At 42.9% G+C, this 24,400-nt stretch overlaps 1 protein-coding gene across 1 annotated transcript in view; it reads right to left on the reverse strand.

The window, feature by feature from the left end:
- ENOX1 (ecto-NOX disulfide-thiol exchanger 1) overlaps window positions 1-24,400 on the reverse strand; it is a 223,128-nt gene that overhangs the window by 45,427 nt on the left and 153,301 nt on the right. The window contains exons 11-12 of the mRNA XM_016205373.2: window positions 13,949-14,056; window positions 9,545-9,601 (exon numbers count right to left, since the gene is read on the reverse strand). Of these exons, the coding sequence (XP_016060859.2) occupies window positions 9,545-9,601; window positions 13,949-14,056 (165 nt within the window). The remainder of the gene's footprint in view (window positions 1-9,544; window positions 9,602-13,948; window positions 14,057-24,400) is intronic.

The raw sequence follows: 24,400 nt of genomic DNA on the forward strand, positions 1-24,400 counted from the left end.
AGAGCTGTCTGAGGTTGATGGAAATCCTATGTCAATTCAATCATCAATCGATTAAGTGTTCTAAATGTATTACACATGTATCCCTCTAAATAGGCTCGTCACCTGTGATAGGCTCTGTAAGGCACACATACACCTCACCTCCCTGACAGCCCCTAGGCCTGAGTGGAGGAGAAAGGCCTATCATAACTGGGTTGTTCAGAATGTTTGCAATGATGATAAATACTGTGGGGATATGGAGAAGATGGCAATTGATTTGGGCTGATCTTAGGATAAGGCCCCAAGAAACAGGAATTGAGCCGGGCTTAAAAATAGGCGGAATTTGTATTGCAGGCAAAAAGGATGACATGATAGATGGGAAGTGGAATTATCAATAAAAAATTTAATTATTTAGAATTTTTAATGAATGGTGCAGTTAGCTGAATTCAACCTGTTGACTAAAGCCATTTACTCTACATAAATAGGCCAACAGTTATTCTGTCCTTACCAAGGGAGCAGTTTGAATATTGTTATATGAAATAGCCAGGAACAATACGTAAGCTTACAGCTGCGAGACATATTGTGTGTGTTCGTGGGCGTGTGGGTGTTAGTGTAAGAGGGAGCAGGGATTACACCCACACAGTTCGGGGGCTTCACACAGACTGCACTGTAGACCTTTCTCATAGTTTCAAGTCATCACTCTTGAAGTTGGCATGGAAAGAAATTGCCTGTGAAAATTAGATTCTGAAAGTCTCATAAACATAAGTGCTCATCAGCACACACTGAACAGTCTGGAAATTGCCCAAAGAAAGCCACTCTGTAATCTCATGGGGAAGCTGCCATAATAAAAGCCATGGTGACGCTGAGCATCGCAGCCACAGATCTCCACAAGGCCCATGTCAGGGTCAGGAAGTCTGAGGCATATAGAATTTTCTTGGGGAAAAAAAAAAAAATCAAATGGACAGAAATCTGAAAAAAAACACCCCTATTAATTGTTCCAACGCTGGTGAGCCTTTTCAGGGGAGCCTGCGGAGTTTCTGGGGCATGGCTACCGTAGACCCAGGGAGGGACTGCTGTGTGTCTCCTGTGACTCTTCACATGTCCACAAGGCTGCCGCCCAGACGCAGAGAGGGTGGCCTCCCTGGCTCAGACACCGGTGCAGCTAAGAATTGCAGACCCATTTCTTCAGGAAAACCCTAGAGTCTTCCTAGAAAGAACATAAGACGTGAAGGCCTTTTCCTTTTGAGAACAACTTTCCTTTGCAGTTTAACTTTCCCCCCGTGTGAGGTAGGAACACATGGAAGGCATTTACACTGAGGGGTGGCTTGCTGAAGTTCTGAAGTTTTGTGATATCCTGAGTTAGACTTACAGGCATACGTGTGAGGACTGCAGCCTTCTTGGAGATTTGATTACAATGCCCAGTTACAGGCGGCTACAGAAATACAAGATATCTGGTGCCAAGGTGGGTAGCTGGGCTATTTTCTGATCTTCACTCCTGGTGTCCCTCTGGGGGCACTGTGGGCAGGCCAGGAAGCAGGGAGCTGAGGCTGGGGGGGGGGGGGGGGCAGTGAACTCACAGTGGGACGATTCTCACCTGTCAGACCCTGCAGAGGGAAGGGGGTGACGGAGAGAGGCATCTCCAGCAGAGCTGGGAAGACTTTCCAGTGAGGTTCAACGATTAGAACACATTTCACTTTATTGTGGGTGTTTGAATATGTTTATTTCCAAGCCCAACCTTTGTAGTTTCCCCCAGGAAGCCTACAAATATTTTTCTGCAGATTAACACCTGAGCTTCTTGCTTTGAATTTGAGAACCTTATTTTTGGCTAAAAGCTTGCACTGAGTGTTATATTGGGGCAGCCACAAGCACACTGGGGTGAAGGCAGACTTCACTGAGAGGTGCTGGGTCCTGGGTGGGGAGGGCAGCTGCTGGCAAGCAGCAGAGGGTGACAAGCAGGAAAACTCTTCTTGCTGTGGTCTTTCCTGCCCTCGCCCCCTTTTTTCTTCCCTCTCACCTTTCTGTCTTTGTCATCTTCCTACAATTTCCTCAAAGAAATGCCACAGTCCAGTGAGTTACGCGGCGACATGATGGATGAGCTCTGGCGACGAGCAGTGCGTGGAACAGACAGTGAGTGCCCTTTGCAGCTTGGCAGAGCTCTCCCAGGACAGCCGGAGGCTGAGCAGAGTCCTTGGGAGGGGCAGTGGCACACAGGGCGAGCCGGCGGAGGCTGGCGCCAGCCCTTGCTGCTACACTGCGTGGCTCCGCGCCTCCTGGGCTCCTGTGTTGTTAGACACCGGGAGTGTGGAAGTCACTGCAGAGTGTCTAATATTCTGAACAACAACAACAGCCATCTAGGAAGCCCTATGGCCCTGAGTAAAGGACTGGCTCCTGTTACAGAACTAACAAGATGAGGTTGGCCTACTGGCAAAGCTTAGTTCCCTGCTGTTTTCTGATCTTTAATCTTGGTGACATGTCAGTAGGAGTTGAAGTTGCTCGACTAAAGGAGGCTCCCGACGCTCCCCTACTGTCTTCCAGAGGCACTAGGAGAAAATTCTGCTTCTGTCCACCCTTTGGGTTCCTGGCTTTTTTCATAAATGCTCCTAAACGTTTTTCCTGTTCACTGTTGATCAACACGCTAAGCAGCGCTAAGCCGTATCTCAGGGGAGGCAGGGATACTGTGACTAAGCCTTCTAGGTTTATTCGACTTTAAAACTATGCCTTGCACTCAAGTCACGCCTGTATGTCTACATATGCCTCTCTCATCGATGCTTTGGAGCTTGCATGCATTTTCTTGACTATATTAGAAATAAAACCTTAATGTTCAGTTTGGGGCTAGACTTGTTTTGTTCTTTCAATTGATAACTCTTCTCAATTTCATGCATTTTCTTGAGAGGGTAGACAAGCCCCATTTGGGTAGTGATGGCCTGGGTCTTTGAGCCTTGGTCTGGGATCCCCACAGAGAACAGGCTCTACGATCCCCAGGCCAGCAAGAAGACCAATCTACAGTTCCCAGCACAACGAAATCCTAAATGACACGTTAGCTCTGTTCTAAATTATTTATCAAGTATATACAACTTGCCTTTTTCTTCAGAATCCAAATACTCTTGGGAGCTGTTTTTCTGTCCTGTTGAACTCAGAATCTTCTCTGTGTGGTAATACCCCAGACATTACTATCGGCTGTTTATCTCAACCGCCAATACCATGTCTGGGCCAAACTCGAATCTTTTAAAAGAAGCATTGGATCTCCCTCTAGCTCTAAATCCCAATCAAATGGAAGAACTTCTCCATTTGAGAAGTACTTAAATGGAGTATAAATTAGCTAACACATTGTTAAAGAATATCCACTGCATGCTATCCGTGACAATAAAAACAAATAGTATTTTAAAGTCCCATGGAAGGGACTGATTAAATAAACTACAGCACAGCTGTGGCATGAAGTATTAGGCACTCATTAAAAATCATATTAAGAAAACATTTAATAGCATGGGGAAATGCTCATGATGTATTAGGAAAAAATGTAAGCTATAAAACTGACCGTATAACATGCTGTAAATTTGGTAAAAATGTATATATATGCACCAAGACAAAGATGAAGGAAATACAAAAAAAGGAAACACTAATTTTTGAGTGGTGACACTGGAGATGTTTTTTTCTCTTTATATTTTTCTGCATTTTCCAAAACTTTCACACATAAAAATGGCACTTTTAGGACACGAACATTTATATGTATGTATATTGGATCCACAAAAGTTACAATCTTCCGCTCTAAATAATTGCTTTTGCTTCTATATCAGGTGGGATTATCATTAACCTTTTTGGGGAAGTACAGTCTCTAAAATGGAAAACATTTGTCTCAGGCTTTGGCTTTAGCTATATAGGTGTCCATGTGCATGTCAGACCAGCTCACAGAGTGCTGACATTTTTGTCTCCTCCTGCTTTTCTTTAACCTGGCCTAGGGGAAGGGTGTATTTTCACTTCTCTACATCCAACCTGTCAGCTTTATTAAACATGCGCTCATCCTGTTACATGCTCCAAATTCACTAATGGCCAAGCAGGTCCTACCAATTCCCATCCTGACACAAAGGATGGGCTCTGGCCCCAGGCTCCAGCTGTGCAGACACTCTGTCACCTGGCAGGGAGGCGGGTGGTAAGGAAACTTCTCTGAGTGTTTACTAGAAACGAAGGCACTAACCATGAAGCCCGCCTCTGCCTGTTTTTGACAGCAGCTCCCTCTCTAACCCTTCCTTGGGGCTCTGTACCTGCGGGAAAGTGGAAGCACTAGCAGGGTCCCCCCAGTCATCAATCCTTTTCAAGGGTGCTGGGCTGGGATGTGAGTGGGTTTTTCAGATGGGATTGGAGATTTCACGGCAGAAAACCTGGTAAACCAGCTGGAAGAAGGCAGCTGGTGGGGGTATAGAGAGTGGAGGGTGGGTGGAGGTGGGGAAGGAAGCACTGGTGGCAAAAAGCAATAATTTGCAGGAGCTGTAATTTGATGGAAAGGACAAGTTCTAGGTGTGAGCATCTTGTTTAATACATCATTGTATATTCTTAGCTCACATGCTTACCTGCCTAAAGCAGCAATTTTCAACTTTTTCATCTCGTGGCACACATAAACTAATTACTAAAATTATTTGGCACACTAAAAATATATTTTTTGCCAATATGACCAAAAAAAAAAAGTTTAATTTTGATTCATTCACACTGGGCAGGTATTATTGTATTGGCCATTGTCATTTTTTTATCTGACAATCTAAGGGAAAAGAGGTGAGTGCCCCTGGCTAAATAGTCAGGTATTGAGTGTTTAAAAATTCTCGCGGCACACCGGCTGAAAATCATTGTCCACGATTGAAGCTGGGCAAAGCACTGGGCACTTGCAGCGTTCTGCCACACACATCATTAAAATGCACGGGTAAAAATAAATAAATAAATAAATAAATAAATAAATAAATAAATAAATAAATAAAATGCTCGGGGAACAGCAGCTCTCCATGCCGCATACTGAACTCGAAGAATGTTCTTCACACCGCATTTCTTCCTTGCGCCCCTAACATCGTCACTCTGCCAGATTTGAACACAACTCTGAGGATTTGCTTTCTTATGGAGGCAAAGTGAAAAACTGAAGTCTTTTCCTTTTTGTATTTTTATTGTGGGCTGGAAAGGGTATTTTACTTGATATTGGTAACCTTCAGCATCACCGATTAACCCTCTCTACAGACTGCAAATGATTTCTCGGACCCTAGTGTGTGAGCCTGAACAGTGCAAATAGAGGATGTGGGGTGGCAGCTTTCCTGCAGCAGAAACAAGGACGGGAGGAGAGAAAATTTGTGGGGCTCTCTTAGACCAGGCTGTCTTATACACTGCAGGCCGAAGCTGCCACTTTATCTGAACCCTCCTGCCTGTTCCTACATTCCTCACATCCTCTCCCTCCCCCTGCACTTTCTCAGCAAACATACACATGCAAGGATCACAGGTGGAAGTGCCTCTGGGAGGAAGGTCATCAAAGAAGATGCTATATGGGGACAGATTGTCTTTTCTTAATTTAAGATTTTGATACCTTTTCTTAATTTAAGATTTTATGCCTGGTCCCTGCCTAATTACCAGGGACCAGGCTAGTGATTCAGCACTTCTAAGGATTGGAACACTGCTTAGAGATGGAGGTTAAAAAAAAAAAAAATCACAGCTTTGCTTTTTAGGAAAGAAAATTGGATCTGGAGTAACTGAACTCTCTAAAGGAACAGTGATAAAGGCTAGTTTTAAACTTGGGTACACTTAAAAGGTTGAACTGCCCACTGTCATTAATATATCCACTTCCACATACAGAGAAAACCCTGTTTAAAATCAGCGAGTGCAGTCCTCTGGGTGAGCAAGCCCTTTGTGGCTGATCTTAGTTTTCGGCTCTCATGGCTTTGGGTTAGTCTTCGGAAAACTTTTCTTATGGGCACCAGCTCCCAGAAGATCTTGCCATGTGGGGACAAAGGTAGGTCTCATAAAGGTGCCTCTGTTTGGGGACCTCAAGAACACCAAACAAGGTGTTGGTCAGATACTGTTGTTGGTCAATAAAATGAAAAAACAATAGAAAAGCAATAGTAACCAGTAAAATCTAGGTTAGCTGGCATCCAGTAAACTTCCTAACTTGAGATGAAGGCAAAGGGTTGTTGGTTTGTAAATTGCAGGCCTCAACATATCTTTTAGAGGCTCCCTCCAGGATGACTAGTGGATTCCACAAGTGAGCACCTGCCTCACTGATGTTCTGAATGCTGACAACTCTGTGAGTCTGTAGCTCCCTGCCAGACTTCATGGCACAACGATTAATACACAGAATGCACCGGAAACAGATATGAGAGATGCAGACTGAGATTTATGGGCATGTTAATTGCAGCATTATTTATAATAGTCAAAAAATGAGAAGTTAAATGCCTAACATAGGTGTGTGGTTCTATTATTTCATGTCTACATTATACAGCTATTAAGAATCATGTCTTTGAGGAACATTTGGTGACAAAAAAATACTTATGATATAATGAGAAATCTAAAGGGTGCAAAATTGAAGACAATGGTAATATTTATCTATTCATTTATTTATGGGTTTTTCCCTCTGGTTGTACATATGCACATAGCAGAAACGAACTAAAATAAAATATTCATAGTGGTTATCTTTGAGTAACAAGAAACCAAGTTATTTTTCTTTACCTCCATATTCTCTTCTGTAATATTTTAGTTTCATACAAATTTTTCCTTTTTACTTTTATAATAGTATAGTTTTAAAAAATCAATTGTCAACGCTCACAAGAATACCCAGGTATGCCAGCCCCAATCTACTGTATAATTATAATTAATAAGTGATAATATAGTGAATCCCTGCCCTCATATGTGAATAATAATACACACAAAAACACAAACCCCTGTATGTCTCAGTCAGTGACCTCTGGGCCAGCAGCTTTAAGCTCCTGGTTTGCATTACAATTTATCTTGCCATTGATACTTATTGAGTACATACCCTGGGCCAGGCGTTTATGTACTTGCTTTCACTTAACACACTTAAGGATGAAGAAGGTGAAGTTCAGAAAAGGTCAAGTAACTTGCCATGGTCATAAGGCTGTTTGTTCAGTGATCAAAATAGATTCGGACCCTCTCAGTCTGGCTTGAAAGCCTTGTCTCCTTCTACCACCGCGGGGCTGGTGGAAACTTCGGATGATACCTACACTTCACATCAGACATTTAAAAACATCTTCACAAAATATTTTGCTAGCATTCCCAATGCATGGCCACAAAATAAGTGATTTTTGTTTCTTTTCTTTTCTATAGCCCTAGTGGAGGTGCTAGGGAGACTGCCCAAAGGCGACAACATTACAGATAAGAAAGAGGACCAGTGAACAGTCCCCCTGCTGCGACCCCTGAGAAAACAGGCAGTGGCTGTCAATGTAGCCTGGCCCTCTGTGCTGCAAGAGGGGTGGCCGGCAGCAAGGACAGGCAGATGCTGCTGTTTCTACTGCACCACAGTATCCCATCTGCCCTTGCTCAAGGTACTGTTCCTCCCTCCTTCTAGACCTGAACCCATCTCTCAGCAGTCAGGTCTTTGGGTTGGTAACAAAGCCCATATCATGGACTCTAGGCAGGTATTTTTAAAATCTGAAAACTTTCCTTTAGAAAGGCCAAAGACCTCACAGATGATCTCTCTTTACTTTTCCCATTTAATAATAAATGTCTTTCAACACTCCTCAAAACAGAGCCTAAGGCTGATGTTGTGTTAGGCCGATCTTTACATGTATCTCTAATTTAATTCAATCAGCAGATGAGTTCATAATAGTAACAAGATCCTACTCAGGTGGAACCTCACCGTGACCAAGTGCTTCCACATCCACTATCTCCTTTGCTTCTCACACTAATCCTTGAGGAAGGAAAGACAGGTAATATTACCCACATTTTACAGACCAGGAAATTAAGGCATATGGGTGCTTTTTCTGGCCTATTGGAGTGGCTTCCTTGAAAGGTACAGAGAGACTGACGCAGGGGAGTGCACTTGAAAGTTTTGGCTGAGAATGTAGCAGCAGTGTGTCCCTGGAAGCCAGGATCCTGATGAAGAGTTTTAGGGTAAGAGTGGGGGTAAAGAAACGTTGAAGTGGGGGACAACCTCTACTGAGGTCACAATATCTCCAATGGGGAGCTCTGAATGAATGGAATCCTCCTCTAGGTATCTCTTTTCTCAATTCTCTCCATTCTTCTAGGTCAAACCCAAATGCCACAGATCCAGGAAGCATTCCTGATTATCCAGCCCAAAGAAACCTCATAATAACACCTTAAGGTTTTCACATTCTTCAGCTCTTTACAACATCATGACGAGTTTTTGAGGAAGGCTTTGTCATCCATTTTACAAATGAGGAAAAGGAAGCTCTGGGGGGTTAAGAAACGTGTCAAGCTGACACAGTTAATAACCAGAAAAGTCCGAATTTCAAACTACGTCACGTCACACAGTGGCCTCACCTTCCTGTACACTGGCCACATCTTGTGTATTGCCCAGGTGTTCCTTAACTCCTCAACTCCTTTACAAGTTCTTTGAGGGCAGACAGCAAGCCTTGTAATTCTTTGTAAACCATCCCCTCCCCAATACTTAGCAGAACTCCATGTACACAGTAGGTTCTCAATAGGCGTCATATGTTAACTATCTGTTTGTTAGGAGCAGCAATTAATAAGAGGGGATTTCTGGTACTCTGAATGTCAGGCTCTCTGCTGTACATAATTAAAACAAGAGTAAACATGAAATGCATAATTTCTCCTGGCTCTAGTTAATCAAGCATTTATTACCATGTCTGATTCTGTGTTATGTGAAAATAACTGCTTAGTAAGGATTTTCTGTGATGAGGGTAATCAGATACATACAGATATCAGAGATATTTTTAAAAAGACAAAAACAAGACCATCAATCACATGGAGAGACAATGATCTACATGGTATAATATTCCACCTCAGACTAAAGAACTTTAAGGCAAAGAGAGCACTTGACTAATGTGGGGCAATCCAAAGAACACTAAGAGAGGAAGGCAGGCTGCTAACTGGGGCCTTGTACCATGTATCTGTATCAAGAAGACAGATCATCATGCTACGGGATCTGAAGCAGAAGAGAGGTCCACTTCCCAGGGCTTTTCTGGGAGAAAGGGTTTGCTCTGGTCCTCTTCAACATAGCAGTCATCTCATTACCACTGGCACTGACAGGCAAATTGAATAAATATACATGCAGTATCCAACTATTACTCTGTTGGGTCTCATTCCACCTGACCTCCCAACAAATCATTAGTTTATAGCTATGGAAATATAAAGGGCTCAACAAATTCACTGAGATGAGAATTTTTAAGGTAGAGATTAGCTCAAGTACTCCTAAGTCGGCGTTCAGTAACTGGAGCTAACGATAGCAGTGCCTGTCCACTGTATTTGGTTGTCAGACCCAGCACAGAAATTGAGAGGCAGGGCTTCTGATTTCCTTTGTGTTACAAATAAATGTTACAAATGCAACATTCCCATGAGCATTCAACCAACATCAAGCAAGAGTAAATACCAGAATTATGGTACCTACATTTGTGTCCTCATGGCTGTGGCCATTGGTCTCGACCAATTCCTTGGTACCTTTTAACTGCAAATTAAAAAAACAAACCCAAATGAATAAGGAGGCATATCTGTTAAGTGTATATCATCCTATTAACTCTGGTTCATCTGAGGTTGCACTTTATAAATCTTCCAACAAGAAAATAAAACAGATGGAGCACATAATTCTAATGAGTCTTACTGAAACCAGTTTGAGACCAATATTTTATGAAACTTGATGGCTGGCAAAAAATAAATGGGTCTTGGTCATTATTTTTTAAACAATAAGATTAGAAAGCAATTCCATAGGCATAAAATGTACAAAAAATTGGTTCTTAAGAATAAAAAATGATTTTGTTTCCTAGTTGCATTGCTATTAATTTAAACCCTGCAGTGTTTGCAAGCTGCCACCAGCCAAATGATGTTACAGTAACCGTTACTCGCGAACGGTGGGTCTCTGCTTGTCTGCATATGCCACAGAGCTATGCCCACGCCCTCCTTGGATGGGTCTGACTTTGTTGCTGGAGGCCTAAGAGAAGACGGTTTGCTTCTCTTCGTAAAGGAAAACTAAGAAGATATCTCCTGGGCCACTGAAGCATGAGAAGAAAAGCTATTTCTCAAATGAGATTTTGAACCATGAATATTTGAAAACACTATTCTTTGGACTCTCTCTCTGAAGGATCAGGAGTAATCAGCCCTCAGGAGATTTCTGGGAACCTTTAACTGGCATTTTATCCCAGCCTGACTCGAAGCAGACATATGGAGGCAGAGAGCAGGGCACAGGGTGAGCAGGCTTGCAGCTGTTGCCAGTATTTCTTCCTGGCTTATTATGCTTCGGGAGCAGCACCTTCGGTGTCATTTTTAATGCCTAAAGTAAAGAATTCATGGTGGGAAATAAATGCTAACAGTCTGAAAGAAAATAAACGCATACATACTATCCATGTGTTTGATTCGAACACTGGTTTTCCTGGCTGGCTGTACCCATTAAACTGAAAGCTTCGTTCCATTTTTTAAGGCGATCTCAAACTCCCCACAAAAAAGCCATATGTTCCTCATGCCAAGAGAGGGGCTTTGCCAAAGGAATGGCAATATGACGACGCTGAGTGCGGGGCAGCTGATTATGGACCCGTGGAGCTGGTTACGGCTCATGGCCAATCACTCCCACTTACGATAAAAAAGTTCTGCCCACGGTTCCTCGGGGCTACGTCATCGATGTTTCTACACACAACAAGCATACGGGAGCACAGGCAATGTGTGACTGTATGTAAAGAAATGGGCACACAGTGATGCAAATACCGTCGCTTATCAGTGGCACAAAGGGCGCAAGCCCCCTCGGCCTTTTCCCATCCGAGGCTGTCCTGCTGCAGGAGCTGCTCACCTTCCTCTCCGCCAGCTCCCTGCTCACCCACCCTGCGGCCTGCAACTCGCGCCTCTGTCAGCTGCAGTGGGGTTAGCTCAGAAGGGTTTGCTATTTTTCAGCGGGAGTACAGGACTATGTGGTTAAAATACTCCACCTTGCCCGGCCGGGCATGGCTCAGCGGTTGAGCGTCGACCTGAGATCCAGGCGATCGGGGTTCGATTCCCGGTCAGGGCACATGCCCGGGTTGCGGGCTGCAGCCGATCAATGACTCTCAAATCATTGATGTTTCTGTCTCTCTCTCTCCCTTTCCTTTCCTCTCTCTGAAATCAATAAAGATATATTTAAAAAAAAAAAAAATGCTCCACCTTTACACCTTACTGGCATAAATGTGCCCCTTGCTCTCCTTGGCCCCTTTAAGTAAACTCCATCTTCCTTGTCATGTTCTTTAACTCTGCCTCGCATCTGCTTTCATGTGTCCCTGCCACCAGCGTGCTTGCCCCCTTGCTCTCTTCAGCAGGACGACCACAGGTCACGCCTCCCTCCACGCCTCCCTCCTGCAGGCTCCCCTTCCCTCCCTGGCCTGCTCCCTGCTCTCCCCTCGCTGCTCCACGCCTCCAGATGGAGAGACTGAACATCGTGCCTCCTGATACCTGGGCCTGTGAACAAGCTCCAGGCATCAGACGCTACACCTTTGTAAAGGAGATGAGAGGCAGGAGGCAGTGGGGCCTGGAGGGACCTGGAGAAGCTGCATCTCAGCAAACAGGGATCGCAGGGAACGAGCCTGCCTTCCCTGGAGAGGGTGGCTGCTGACTGGAAGGGTCTGCCCTCACAACCTAGTCTTTCTTTTCAGGGTTCCCAGCAAGTGGCAGTAACTCTGAATGGCAAAATTCCAAGTGTTCAGAGAGGGTCTATTTTTTCGTGTGTGTGTGTGTCAAAGAAAGACACCAGACCAAATAATCAAAATCATGTAGTTAGGACCCGCCAGGCGTGGCTCAGCGGTTGAGCATCGACCTAGGATCCAGGAGATGACGGCTGGATTCTGGTCAGGGGACATGCCCGGGTTGTGGGCTCGATCCACAGTTGGGGGCGTGCAGGAGGCAGTTGATCAATGACTCTCTCATCATTGATGTTTCTATCTCTCTCTCCCTCTCTCTTCCTCTCCCTGAAATCAATAAGGATATATTTAGAAAAAAAAAAATCATGTAGTTAGTCTACACAAACCAAAAGAAAGTCTCGGAAGGCAAGGCTTGTGGAGGTAGATGTGTGTTTTTAAGTGTACGTCTCTGAGTGAGTAGGTGGGTGGCTGCAAGATTAAAGGAACATGTCCACTGCATGTGGCATTCGGCAAGGGTGACAGGCGCTCCAGGAAAATAGCCTGGTGTGGCAACGGCACCTGAGTGCATTTGGCTGCTGTGGGCCTGCTCAGGCTTAAATATTCTCAGCGCCTTTGCTTGAAAAGACCATCCCATGTAAACAGTACTGCAGATTTAAACCGCTTTCTTTCCAGGTGTATTTCCCAGGTTTTAACGATTTTGGTGGTTCTAATGTTCCTCACATTCCCATTTACTCTTTAGGTAATGGAGAGGGAAGTGTGATGCTTCGCCAGCGACTGTGTCCGTGCTTTGCTCTAACAGTGCACACCCTACAGGACTATGGCAATACTGTCTGCAAAACTGGGCTTTGGACTTCACATCAAAATAAAGGATCTGAGGCGCTCAGAGAGACCGCACATGTGCAAGCACAGGATTGTGAACAATGAAGGTCAGAGCTGTGCCGTTTGATCAAGAGCAAATTTGAACCAAATCAGCTGCACTTTGCTGAGAGTCTTAATAACGCAAAGGAGGAAAGATCAGTGACTGCGGGTCTCTGAGACAGTCGGCTATGTGAATTTAGTAAACAATATTTTTCAGCTCAATATAACTTATCCAAAAGCATGCAGATTCAGCCTCAGTCTAAGTTACTGAATATATATTAATTATATAGAGGTAATGATTTGTTTTATAAAGCATCTTCATCCAAAGCTATAAAAGCTTATGAAGTATCTAACACCTTTACTTTTCCCTCACAAATCACTTATACTTTCAGGGGAAAGTAACTAAAATATATTTCTTGATCCCAAACCATTAAAAAATAAGCACTTTTAAAGTGACTGAGTCACAGCTGACCAGGGTCACACTCTCCCAACTTCATATTTTTTAAAATGTCACACTTGCAGTTACTTATACTATACAAATAATGTTTTCATAAACCACTGTAAGTTAAAAACTTAAAACAGCTTAAATTTGGTTAGGGTTGGAGTCACTCTATGTGATTTCCCCTCCCAGTTACCGTGTATAACATCATGGGCATCATGTGCAGGCCCAAACACGGAAACGTTTCAAGAGCTCTCCTGGCTCCTGGCTCCTCTGTGCAGATACTGGGCTTAGACTCCCCCTGTGGCCGAGCCATTCATCTTACCCGGCTGTAAGGCAGCACTTTCAAATCCACTTATCAATGTCAGGCCACACTTTAGTATCAAAGAGAGCCAGGATGAAATGATGAGATTTACACACTGCATGTAAAAGGTTTGCTGCTCACTGTGGTAAGATCGGCGCCCTGATGCACAGGGAGGGCATTTTTTAAATGTTGCTATGAATCAGCCCTTCTTATGCACATGTCTGCAAGAGCACCATGGGTTATGCTAAACTCATTTGCCTCACTACTAGGCTTAAGAGGAAACTAGCTGCTTGCTTGGAAATATATCTGCACTGTCAATATTTTAAAATTTTATCAAAATTCATTTGTCTTCTGGAAGAAACTTTTTACACATCACTGGTGGGCTTGGGTAGTCAAAATAGGTATCTAAGAGTGAGAATAGAGGTGCTGGGAGTGAGATTTTAAATTCCACATAGCAAGGCTGCTAGGAGGCTGGGCAAGGTGCAGGCTAACTGCACCACAGGTTAATTTCAGTCATAAGTGTGTGCCCTGCACCAGCGAGACTCGAGCCCATGTTTGAAGGAGGTTACCAAGCAGAGCTACTGCTTACTGGTCACTTACTTGTTCCTGGAGGACTTTAAGTAATGCCTGTGTGTGAGACTGCTCTTCCTTTGCTTGTTCCAACTCTGATTTTTTGTTGTTTAGCTCCTCCTGGATGGTCAGCAGTTGCTGTGAAGTTAAAGGACATTTAGGGTAAGTAGGACTGAAGGCCAGGTGATTGTAAGACATTCAAAAACATGAGATTTTTACACGTCTTAAAGCTTAGTCCATCTTCAATTAACTTTTATGTGTGTTCCTCTCCTCCGCCAACTGAGTGTAACAAGTATTGTAGTCTAGGATATGTTATTAGGCTGCTTGTGATATTGCTGCAGAATAAAACAAGTTTGTTGTAGTTTGTGAAGGCACCATTATATGCCTTTTAACAAATGCATATTTGTGAAAATATGTAGAATGGTGTTAATAAACGACATATTGGTAAAAGAAATAAAAAATAAAAAATATGTTATTGGTCATCCTGTCCAAGATTACTTCATTTTACATATGACAGTAAAGCTATTTCACTAGGTGACTGGGGCCACGAGGGATCCTTTTACTCTGTTATGACAGTGATGTTTTGTTAGATCAGCAGGACTGAAGTCCAAACTGCAATCAATATATCAGCCGAGAAAACTGCTGATATAAGCCGTCAAAACACTAAGCTATGGCCTGCACTGCTATTTTTAAGCCGGGCCACTGAAGGGATTTTGTAAACCTTGAGCTTCTCTTGCCCTCTCAACTGTAACGCATGCGGAGGCTGGCTCGCCTTGTCTGCCAAAGCACAGGGCTGCCCGGCACTAATTCTCTGGAACGTGGTTGTATGTTAATACACACCCAGGCTGGAGAACGGTCAGGAGCTTCAGAACAGGCTCTGGGAACAGCTATGTCTACTCAAAGCTTCTTGACAACAAAGGACGAGTTTAAAAAAGACAAGTACATTTCTTCTGCCACTGTACATAACAGATGCCACCCTAACGATATGAAAATATCTGTTTTCCTGCTTCTTTGGGGCCTTGACAAACTGGCTGCGGAGCTGCCTGGCCAGTTCCTAACTAAAAGGCCTGAATAAACACTGGCATTTGATTTCTGATGCTTAAACCTACCAATGGAAAGGATTAAATTAAATCTTCAAAACCACTAGTTTTGGGGCATGTTGAGGGGTAGTAAGTATTCAGAAGAACAGACTGTTTTCTCTTGGACTTGCTCGCTCTGTTCCCTACTCCGGCACTGGATATAAATTAAAGAGCTTACTTTGGTCCCCTCGCATAAAATTATTTCCTTGCAATTTCCTAAAAACTCAGTGCCTCCTAGGTCACCAGCCGCCCGCATGTGAGGTAATCCACACATCCCACACTGACTCCCTTAACACTTGACGTGATTTAATTGCGCAGACTGACCGAGGTACAGGAACCAGGAGGCCCGGCCCATCTTGTACTTTGGGACCACGACAAGTACCTAAAGTGACAGTTTCCGAACAGTGGGGAATGGCCCTGTCCCTTCATCCTCACTCATGGCTGGTCCAGAACAGTTCAGAAGGGGTCTGGTGCTCAGACTGATGGTGACAAGTACTTTTTTTTTTTAATCTTCATCTAAGGACATGCTTAGAGAAAGGAAGGGGGGGGAGAGAGGGAGAGAGGAACGCTGACCGGTTCCCTTCTGCACGCTCCCCGACTGGGGATCAAACTCGCAACCCAGGGATGTGCTCCGACCAGGACTCAAACCAGCAGCCCCTCGGTGCACGGACTGCGTTCCAACCAACTGAGCCGCTCCGGCCAGGCAATGCCCAGTACATTTTTACATCACTGGACAATTTCAGATGCAATCCTTAAAGCTCCTTAAAAAAAGAGCCACGTTGAAGGGCAAGAAATTATCTTCAAAGGTAGGTAGCTTACGTTTGTTCCCTGGGCACTTGTAATAGCAAAATTTAGAACGAGCACTGTTCAGCAAGCAGGGGCTCGCTGCATGAATGATGGCGCATCTGAACAATGCAAAACTATGCAGCCATTAAACACAGAGCTGCACAAATGTCTCAGGACACAGAAGCAGCGTATCATACACTGTTCCCTGCACAAAAAGTTCAGGTTACAAAAGGTTTCACTGAACTGCAACGTTTTCATAGAAAAGGACCTGGATACTATTTCTGGATGAGTGGGTCTAAGGATCTTTCTGTTAGTTTTGCTTATAATTTTCTGTTCTGTCTCTAAGGAGCATACACTGCTTTGAAATGAGGGGGGGAAATTAGAAGAACTTGATTAAGCTTGGGGAAAGGAAAAAGAAAAGAATACTACTTGGATATAACTCTCAGCTATTATTACCAACACTGTGAATGAAGAAGAGGGAAGGTGAGAACTCCCATTAGAGCCTGCCATTCCAGCCACACAGTTATAACACTTCTTCATTCTATTAAAACACACGCACAGTCACGAGGATGTAACGTGCAGCAGAGGGAATATAGTCAATAATAGCATTAAAAACCCAGTGTGAATGTACTTAACACGACTAGACTACACTTAAAATGGGTAAGATGGTCAATTTTATGTTATACAAACAAATTGTACCATAGTTAATAATTAACATTTAAAAAAATTAAACCCACACACACACATACCCCTCTCCCTGGGCCTCTCTTACCAGTTTCAAGCTTCTATCCTGTCTCATTCTTTCCTGGTATCACACTTTTTAAATAAAATGTCTTCTCTCTCATTCCCACTTCCTTTTCTTCTCAGAAGAGGCGATCACTTCCAATGGTTTCTATCTTTTTTATTTGAATGTGTTTTTCAGAAATATATATTATTACTTGAGTATGCATTTTTATGTAAGTGATATTGCCACATTTCTTATTTGCTAAGCATTATCTTTTTAAGGTCCATCCATGCTAATATGTATACAGGGTGCGGCAAAAGTAATTTTATAGTTGTTCATATGGAAAATAATACCTAAACAATAATACAAGAATAAATTCTGTTGTGCTTACTCGCAACTATACACCTACTTTTGCCCCATCCTGTATATGTAATCTATTGCTGCTGAGGCTGCATAATATGCTGTGGAGTGCGTCCACCCGGTTATGCCTAATGCACTCTCCCAGTGAAGGCCACTCAGACTGTCCTCTCTTCTCCCTCCCCTACCCCAGGTTACAAGGGCACACGCTAGTGCACGTTCCCTAGTGGAACTGGGGAGAACCCCCTGGCACAATTCCAGCAGTGGCACTGCTGGTGCACAGGCCGTGCCTAAGGAGTCATTTAGCCGAAGCTGCTCCACAGAATGGCTGTACCAGTCTACCCACCCACTGGTAGCAGGTAAGAATTACTGTGTCCCACACCCACACAAACACTTAGCATTATCCAACTTTCTATTTTTGTCAGTCTAATAATATATTCTTCATCCTTTAAATTTTTGTACTTCTCTGACTCCCTGTGACTTTAAGCATCTCATTATAGCTTGCTACTGCTGAAGTTTATTTATACTTCTCTAAATTTTTTTTTCTTCGCCCAAGGATATGCTTTTTTTAAAAACTCATTTTGGAGAGAGTAAGGGGGCGAGAGAGAAAGAAAGGGGGAGAGAGAGAGAGACATCAATAGGTTGCTTCCCGTACTCGCTCTCACTGGGGATTGAACCCACATCCTGGGTATGTGCTCTGAGCAGGGATCGAACCCGCCACTCTTCGGTGCATGGGATGACGCTCCAACCAACCAAGCTACACTGGCCAGGGCTATTTATACTTCTTAAAAGAATAGTCAAGGGTAGTGGTTTTTAAAGCTGGAGGAATTTTTAAAATACTGCTTTGTGGGCCCCATAGAAGACAAATTAACTCAGAGTATCTAGAGGTGTGACCCAGGCGACTATGCTTTTAATAAAAAACTTTACATATGACTTCACTTATATGTGGAATCTTAAAACCCAGGATAAACAAACAAACAAAACAAAAACAAACTCATAGATACAAAAAACAAGTTGATGGTCGCCAGATGGGAAGGGGATTGGGGAGATGGTTGAAAAGGTGAAGGGATTCAGAAGTAAAAATTGGTAAAGAACAGTCATGGGGATGTAACGTATAGCACAGGGAATACAGTCAATAATACTGTAATAACGATGTCAGATGGGTATTAGACTCATGGTAATCACTTCATAAGATATACATGTATATGTCTCATCACTATGTTTGTACGCCTGAAACTAATATTATATGTCATCTGTAATTAGAAAATAAACAAATAATTATTTTTAAAAAATATATCTTTATTGATTTCAGAGAGAGGAAGGGAGAGGGAGAGAGTGAGATAGAAACATCAATGATGAGGGTCATCACGGATCGGCTGTCTCCTGCACACCTCCCACTGGGAATGAGCCCACAGCCTAGTCATGGGCCCTGACCGGGAATCGAACCTCAATCTCCCGGATCCTAGGTCGATGTTCAACCGCTGAGCCATGCCCGGCAGGGCAGAAAATAAATTAATTTAAAAGAATAAAAAAATACTAACAAAGTAAATAGCAAAACCCCTTCACAGATAATTCTAAGGTGCAGATGGGATGAAAACCTGTTTCCTTTCATGCTCATTTAATCCTCATACTACTACAATGTGCTTTCCATCCCAGTACCCTACTCAAACTGTTTTCACTTTAGAAAATCACCAATGCTTTTCTAACTTCCAACTAAACACCAGGTTCTGTTTTCTCTATCGGACACGCTCTCTTCAGGGGACCCTAGTCACACCCATGGCCTCAAGTACACCTCTCACCCACCTATGCTTCACAAAGCTGACATTACAGTCTCCACCTCATTCCTACTACCCACTAGACACTGTTTCAAACCTGCCTATTATCTCCATCCCCCCACCCCTGGCCTAAATCTATTACTGTGGAATCTAGAATTAAAACCTTGAAGTCAAACCCTGCTCTTTCATCACCCTCACCGCCTCTCTGCCTGTCACTCTGCCTTCTCTCCATCCACCTTGGCTGTCATGGTTAAGGCAACCAAGGATCTGCTGGTTGCCCCTGTCCTTCACTCTACACTGCGGGGAGAACTGCCATCTAAGAATGAAAGTGTTCCCAACCTTAAAAAATACCGTTGGTTCCCCAACCTCTACTGGATAAAATCCAAACTACTGACCTTCTTGTCCTTCCCCAGAAATACCAGGTCCTTTCATCACTCTCTGACAAACTCACTACCAGAATTAGGCCTGGAAGTTTGCTATTCATTTTTTAAGCCAACGTAAAGAATGAGTTTGAGCTAACACCAACCCATACAATGACTTTATACAACAGAAAAGAGTCCCATCCTTTAGGGGGACACAATTTCCCACAAGAGCGTGTGGTTAGGTGGTGAAGTTGGGCTTGATTTCATTCCCACTCGCCCACTTGGCCTGGTGCCCTTCTCCAGGACAGAACCTGCTGACTGCAGGCAGTGCACTTAGGTTCTTCTTCTATAAAGGCCTCATCCAATCACCCAAGCACTTCTGTACTCCCAAAGCACCTGATATGGTATATTACATTTCATAGATATTCCCCAACCTGACGACGCCCACCAATGATTGGATCAATGATTGGGTTATCTCTAACACATAGTAGGTGATGAACGAGTGAGTGAATCGATGAATGAATACTAGCTCTGATTTCTCCCACTTCTATAGGATTAAGCCATGATCTAGCAAAAACAAAAAAGAAAACCACATGCATATAGACAAAAACCAAAACAACCACAGTAACAAAAACTACCTGAGGATCTATTACTGATTAATTTATTGTTCTAGACATAGTAATATATAGACATATGAAGCTTTCAGAGGCAAATAGCATTTCAGACATTTTGATTGATTACTCTGGCAGTTTCAGATGTCTTTCTTAATCTCCAGGGGAATATTTCTTAAAAGGCTAAGGAAATCCAGTCAATGAATATATAATTATGTAATTTCTTTCTCATGTTCCACCATAAAAAAAAAAAATAATAAAAATAACAAAACTACCGCTGGAGGAAAAATAAAATCAATACCCCTAGACTGTTTTCTGCATTCTTCAAAATTAATGCTTTCTTTTGTTTACAAAGCATAAGCTCGTCAATCTAAAATTTATGTATTCGAAACAGTGGCGATTCAAAACTGCTCCTTTTCATTGGACTAGATGTCCTATAAAAATAACGTGGTAGTCCTCAACTAGAAAACTTGTCAGTCTTTCTGGTCCCTTTCACTTGAAATTTATGAGCCTGTGTAATATTCTTTCTAGTGTGAATGTTTAAGTACCAAAGTGCCTCAATTACAGAAGTTCACAGGCAGCTAGAACTTAATCAGAAGAGTCTCTCGGTTGGATTGGCTGACTGCAGCATAATTTTAATTTAACATTGGAGAGTATGGCATTAAACAGATGCACTATTACATTTTTTGGTGGTTACAATCTAGTGTGTTCCAATTAGGCAATTACCCACATGCCAATCAAGTGCAAGCACTCTGGTGGACAATAACAGGTAAATAGATGCCGTACCTGATACATCTTGATATTTCCAGGCCAGTGACTTAATAGGATCATTTGTAATGCTCTTTGGGGATGCAGACTTCAGTGTGTAATGGGTCTTTCTCTCTGACAAATTCAAAGAGCATTACAAATGTTATCTGGAGCCCCAGAATAAGTGAGGTCACATTTCCATTTTTACAGATGGGCGAATCATAGGCACACAGAGGTTAAGTCATGTACCCAAGGCCACATGTCGGGGAGAGGCCTACCACGTGAACAACTTAATTTTCCTGCTTCAAACTATGATTTCTACCCTGGCAACGACACTGTACTCTCAATTTGAAATGAAAATCAGGACATGCCAAACTTAAAATCCTCCTAGCTATGACTTCTACCTAGGTACTCACCATTTCCTTGAAGAGCTGGGCTGCTGGCGAAGTGCTTTTGCGCACACATCTGCATGTGGTGTGGTGGGTTTATAACTGTAACACCCCCCCTTTGCTTTTTTTCTTAAATTTTACAATTTCATTACCAAGGTGAAGTTTTTATATAGCTAACAGATTATACACAGTTCGATCTCATGAAAATAACAGATTACAGTGCAAATACACTATATGAAGTACACCAGCAGCATCTCATTATAAGCTGACATTCAGGGAATTGTGATAACTCAGGAATCTTTGGCAGGACTGGTGGGTGGGTGGGGGATGGAGGTGATGGTTGGCATTAAATAGAGAGGACCCCTAAATGGAACAGATTTTTATGTCATGCATGGTGGTGGAGAAATAGGTTTTCTAAATTTAGGTTGGTGACAGGTAAGGTAAACTCCTGCCACCAGGTAGATATATACTGATAGTGACTGACACCTTCATACACACACAGACACATGTGCGTGCATGCTTATTTTTTCTCTTTCCATCTTCCCCTCACTTCAGGATTTTCCCCGTGCTTGACGCTATGTTCAGTTCTTTTGAAAGAATGTGCTGATATTCACTTATTGATCAATTCATTTGGTCAATCAATAAATAATTCATTCATTCCTTCAATCAACACTGAGCTACTACATACACAGTGCTGGGCTAGATAGTATGGACGATATAAGGAAACGGGCTCTAAGTAGCCTGTCCTCCAGATGCTGACTAATATACAAATTATAACTAATTTAAGGTGGCACAAAATGCTCTAATAATGACATTAACCAGTGTAGTTTCCCTAGGAGATTTTTGGGGATCAGCTTAGGTGTTAGGAAAATGGGTTCAGGAGATCCATTTTGAAAGAGAATTTGTTCCACTTGTTAGAAACTGAATATTCATGAATAGAAGTGTGGAAACATGTGAACCCATGGAGTGTCATCAAGTCAATGTATTTTTGGTTGATTCGGTTTTAATAAATGTTATTCCACCTCTATAACTTTGCTATAAACCAGATGCCCCGTCAGTGGGCTATGCATTTAAGGCCAGTCGAATACCACCTAAGGAAATGAGGTCCAGGGATGTCCAAAGAGAACTGCCTACCAAAGGCCATGGTGGATGTGACTGTGTCTGGATGGGCTGTTTTAACGGCAGGTCTACGTGGCAGCAGCCTGTCTATGCACCTCGTCTCCAACCTCAATTCTGCGTGTGTTTCAGCCTGCGGCCTGAGCCCCGGCTCTGCCAGGCGCGGTTCCCTTGTCTTGCTGCTTCCCTCGGTGAGATCCTGCTGCCCAAACCCACAGCTCACTGCTTCTTTCCTTGCCTGCACTCTCAAGGGCCTCCGCCTCCTCGGTCCTGTTCCGGCTCTCACTGACTTCAGAACCACTTGGGCCACTCAGCCTTAGGTTCTGCCGACGAGGTCCGCCTGTGTCTGTTTTACGTCTCACGCTGCCAATCCCGAGCCCAACCTGACTGTCAGGGGAAGTCTGAGGTGCAAAAAATCAAGGGCTATTATTATAACTCAAGAGCAAGGCTTTGCCTAAAGGCAAACACATCGAACAGTCGAGGAAAGGATACTCATTTACCACCTGGAACCTACAAGGTTCACTTTTCTCCTTGGGAAAAAAAGATGGAATTGAACTAGCTTAAATTTTCTTGTCACAGGAGGTGGTAAGGCTACTCAAGATCTATTCTAGTTTAAAATGTCATCTACTTCCACCTGGGGATGAAACTGCACTTCAATTTAGGGCGAGATACAGGGGTAACCAAGCCTGTGGCCCGGTTTATCATTCCTGGCACCTGCATCTCTGCCGCCAGCACCGTGACCCCTGGGGAGAAACATCTCTGGGAGAGAACTCCACCATTCAGATGACTGATAACAGGAACACTGGATCATAGAAATGAAATTGTGCTCGCAGCCTAATATCCTATTACACCAGGCTATACATATTTAATTCCTTGGGTCTTTCCTCATAAATCAATTCCTTCAGGCCCTTAATCTCGTCAATATCTTTTCTGATATTGAATTTTAAATGCCATCCTCATTGCTAGGCAGAAAGGCAATCTCTTGCTCGTGATGGGATCAGGCTTCATTTACAGCCTAGAGACGCCTGGAGCTTGGCCCTGTTCCCTGACCTGCTGTTAAGATCCTAATGTCAGCCAGAGCCCACAGCCCAAGTGCTGGCCTGACTGGGCTTGTCCTCTGGGGTCATGTATATCTGTGCCCTGGGAGCCTGGGCAGTTCTGGGAAACTGATGAAAAAAGTAGAAGTAAGTGTTTTCAAGGGTCTGGGAGCTTAAGGTGGGAGCTTGCTCCTATGCCCAATCCCCCTCGCCCCATAAACACACACAAGGAGTTTTTGGATTTAGAATCATTTGAGCTTGTTTTAGGTACAGTATCCCCAACCCTTACATATATTCCTACATTTCTACAGTAGATCTGAAATAAACAATGATAGCACAGTTATTGCAAAGACTCAGAACTAGAACTTGAGTTGCTTCAATTCATTCCACAGGACCTCTTAGATAAGTTAACATTTAAAACTTAAAACAGTGAAACACTGAGAACCACGAGTTGCATTATTTTTGGTTGCTAAGTGCAAATTTTTATATATAAAATATTTTTACTAAATTTTAATATTTAAAAAAATGGAAAGAACAAATCAAGAAAATGTTTGTATCAGTGGTACAATGAGTAGTTGCCTAAATTGTACCTTTTGTATAGGTTTTATTAAAATTCACTTATTTACTGAACAATTATTTACATACTGTGTTATATTAACTATAATCAAAGGATCAAAGTTCAAACTGTTAGGTGGATTTAAAAAAAAATATTGCATAGATAGTTGTGATTTTTTTTCCCTTTCACTCTACTATTTTATTTATTTTTTATAGGCATAGTTATATGTAAAATTCAATATAAGAAAAATTTCACTGCCTGAATTTCCTTCTTGGCCATTATTATTTTCATTTCATGATTATTACTGCAAATAATTTTGTTCTTTAGAGGAGGAGGACATTTACAAAAGGATCCTCTCCGAGTGCCAAATGACACTAGGCACACCCCTGGCAGGCAGCCCAGGAACTGAGCAGGAGAGGGGCCTTCTGAATTGGGAGAGGGGCCGCTCTTTTAACAGACATGGCTTTAGAGAGCATTTTTCTTACCTGAATATCCTACTGGGAGAGACTAGCAAAAGTCATATACTTTTTTAGCTTTTGTATAATCCAATGGAGTCATGATACACTATACCCCGATAAGGCAACCTTATTACAAAAAGAAATATAGCCAAGAATTGGTCAAAGGGGGGAGGGGAAGCCACAAGTCATAATTTTGAAGGTCAACATGACTTGCTCTGTGACCTTGAGCAAGCCACCTTACTGCTCTGGTCTCCTCTTTTCCCTCACAACTGTCTCTTGAGAACAGTTTATCATTTGCAAAGCAATATAACAACTTCTTGAATGCTGAACGCGGGAAGAGAAGATGCAAAAGTGGTTTGGAAGGCTCTAAAATCCATTTTCTCTTCTTCAGATGATTTTTTTTTAATTGTGTGATTTGCAGGGTCATTTCAGCTTCCTGTTTTCTTACTTTCTTCGCATGTTAAATAAAGTTAACAATACTCCCA

Source organism: Miniopterus natalensis, chromosome 2, assembly GCF_054644295.1.
Source record: "Miniopterus natalensis isolate mMinNat1 chromosome 2, mMinNat1.hap1, whole genome shotgun sequence".
NCBI lineage: Eukaryota > Metazoa > Chordata > Mammalia > Chiroptera > Miniopteridae > Miniopterus > Miniopterus natalensis.